The sequence below is a fragment of the Daktulosphaira vitifoliae genome, unplaced genomic scaffold (genome assembly GCF_025091365.1).
Source record: "Daktulosphaira vitifoliae isolate Bord-2020 unplaced genomic scaffold, ASM2509136v1 Scaffold_1, whole genome shotgun sequence".
In the NCBI taxonomy this organism is placed as follows: Eukaryota; Metazoa; Arthropoda; class Insecta; order Hemiptera; family Phylloxeridae; genus Daktulosphaira; species Daktulosphaira vitifoliae.
Window position 1 is genome coordinate 4,836,081 of NW_026099572.1, and position 2,551 is coordinate 4,838,631.

Genomic DNA, 2,551 nt, shown 5'->3' on the forward strand with positions numbered 1-2,551 from the left:
TTAACCTTAAGAATAGTAATAATTTATTATTTTAATTTTTATATAATTTATAATAAATAAAATATATGTTTATATATTTTATCGATATATATTTTTTAATGAATAATTAGCAAAAAATTATAATTATGAATGACATTAACATCATAATTATAAAATTGACATTAATAGATAGATAATTTTGTGAAGAATTCAAAAATACACAATATAAGTATATTTTATTTTACATGTAAATAATCAGAAAAAGAACAATTTAAAAAAATATATATATAAATCAGATAAGTTTGAAAAAATTTACCAAAAAAATGTTGGAATTTAATTTAAATATTATATTATTGTTTCTGATGAAAGTTCCTTGTAATACAATGTATAAAACTTATAACTATGTTAACTGTTATAACTTTATCAAAAATGGCCAAATCAGTATATTTTTAGCTTCGATGCGAAGCTGAGAAGGTATTGGTTTTACTAAGATGTGTTTATTTTTTTTTTGTTTTTTTGTGTCTGTTACCACTTTTTCTCAGCTCTCACCGAACGGATTTCTTTCAACGATACGTCAAAAGATCACAAATCGTATCTAGTCGAAGACATTACCCTTAAAAATTGAAAAAATTTCCCTCGTTCCCCGTAAATGGGGGAAACCTCCAAAANATTGAAAAAAATTCCCTCGTTCTCCGTAAATGGGGGAAACCTCCAAAAAAATTACAAATTTAAAAATCGCTAATTTTCGAAATTTTTTCAATTTTTTTTACTTAAAAGTGCCATAACTTTTTCAAAAATAAACATATCAATATAATTCTTTTTTATATAGATGCATAATATCATTACCTTTCATTTGGTATATTTTTTTCATAAATTTAACCCTTAACCTGCCCACAAGGGGGGATTTAAAATGACAACTTTTTCACAAAAAATTAATTTTTTTAACTTAAATTTTGAAAATGTTCCGGAAGGTCTGACACTTTTATATATATCTTAAATTAAAGCTAATGTAATATGCTTTATCATGAAAAAAAAAAATTTCGGACTTTATCTTATCTTCATGGTGAAAATGGCTACCGAATGCTATTTTTGTGTGAAAATTTTCGATTTTGTATTTTCCATTTTTAACTTTATTATGCTATAACTTTTTGAAAAATGTATGAATCATTACAATTTTTTTATGAGAAGTAGTATTTATATAGATCTTTCATTCGACATACTGTTTTTTTAAATCGGACCATTTCCCTAAATACAGGGGGGATTCAAAACATAAAAATGCATATAGAAAGTAGAACTTTTTCAACGTAACTTTTGAAAGTGTTCCGGAAGGTCTGACACTTTTATATATATCTTAAATTAAAGCTAATGTAATATACTTTATAATGGTAAAAAAAAATTTCGGACTTTATTTTATCTTCATGGTGAAAACAGACATTAAACTTAATAAAAAAAATACGATTTTTGTAAAAAAATTCTTTTTTATATTTTTAACTTTATAATGCTATAACTTCTCGAAATATAAACATATCAATATAATTCTTTTTTTTATAGTTGCATGATGTCATTACCTATCATTTGGTATATTTTTTTTATAAATTTGACTTTTTACCTGCCCACAGGGGGGGATTTAAAATGACAACTTTTTCACAAAAAATTAATTTTTTTAACTTAAATTTTGAAAATGTTCCGGAAGGTCTGACACTTTTATATATATCTTAAATTAAAGCTAATGTAATATGCTTTATCATGAAAAAAAAAAATTTCGGACTTTATCTTATCTTCATGGTGAAAATGGCTACCGAATGCTATTTTTGTGTGAAAATTTTCGATTTTGTATTTTCCATTTTTAACTTTATTATGCTATAACTTTTTGAAAAATGTATGGATTATTACAATTTTTTTATGAGAAGTAGTATTTATATAGATCTTTTATTCGACATACTGTTTTTTTAAATCGGACCATTTTCCTTAATACAGGGGGGATTCAAAACCTAAAAATGTATATAGAAAGTATAACTTTTTCAACTTAACTTTTGAAAGTGTTCCGGAAGGTCTGACATTTTTATATATATCTTAAATTAAAGCTAATGTAATATACTTTATTATGGTAAAAAAAAATTTCGGACTTTATCTTATCTTCATGGTGAAAATGGCTACCGAATGCTATTTTTGTGTGAAAATTTTCGATTTTGTATTTTCCATTTTTAACTTTATTATGCTATAACTTTTTGAAAAATGTATGAATCATTACAATTTTTTTATGAGAAGTAGTATTTATATAGATCTTTCATTCGACATACTGTTTTTTTAAATCGGACCATTTCCCTAAATACAGGGGGGATTCAAAACATAAAAATGCATATAGAAAGTAGAACTTTTTCAACGTAACTTTTGAAAGTGTTCCGGAAGGTCTGACACTTTTATATATATCTTAAATTAAAGCTAATGTAATATACTTTATTATGGTAAAAAAAAATTTCGGACTTTATTTTATCTTCATGGTGAAAACAGACATTAAACTTAATAAAAAAAATACGATTTTTGTAAAAGTATTTTCCATTTTTAACTTTAT

At 23.9% G+C, this 2,551-nt stretch overlaps 1 protein-coding gene across 1 annotated transcript in view; it reads right to left on the reverse strand.

Moving 5' to 3' along the window:
• The window catches only part of LOC126896030 (protein disulfide-isomerase A6 homolog), a 4,523-nt gene extending 4,378 nt beyond the window's left edge, over positions 1 to 145 (reverse strand). The window contains exon 1 of the mRNA XM_050668454.1: positions 141 to 145. Within this exon, the coding sequence (XP_050524411.1) occupies positions 141 to 145 (5 nt within the window). The remainder of the gene's footprint in view (positions 1 to 140) is intronic.
• Between the last annotated feature and the right edge of the window lie 2,406 nt (positions 146 to 2,551).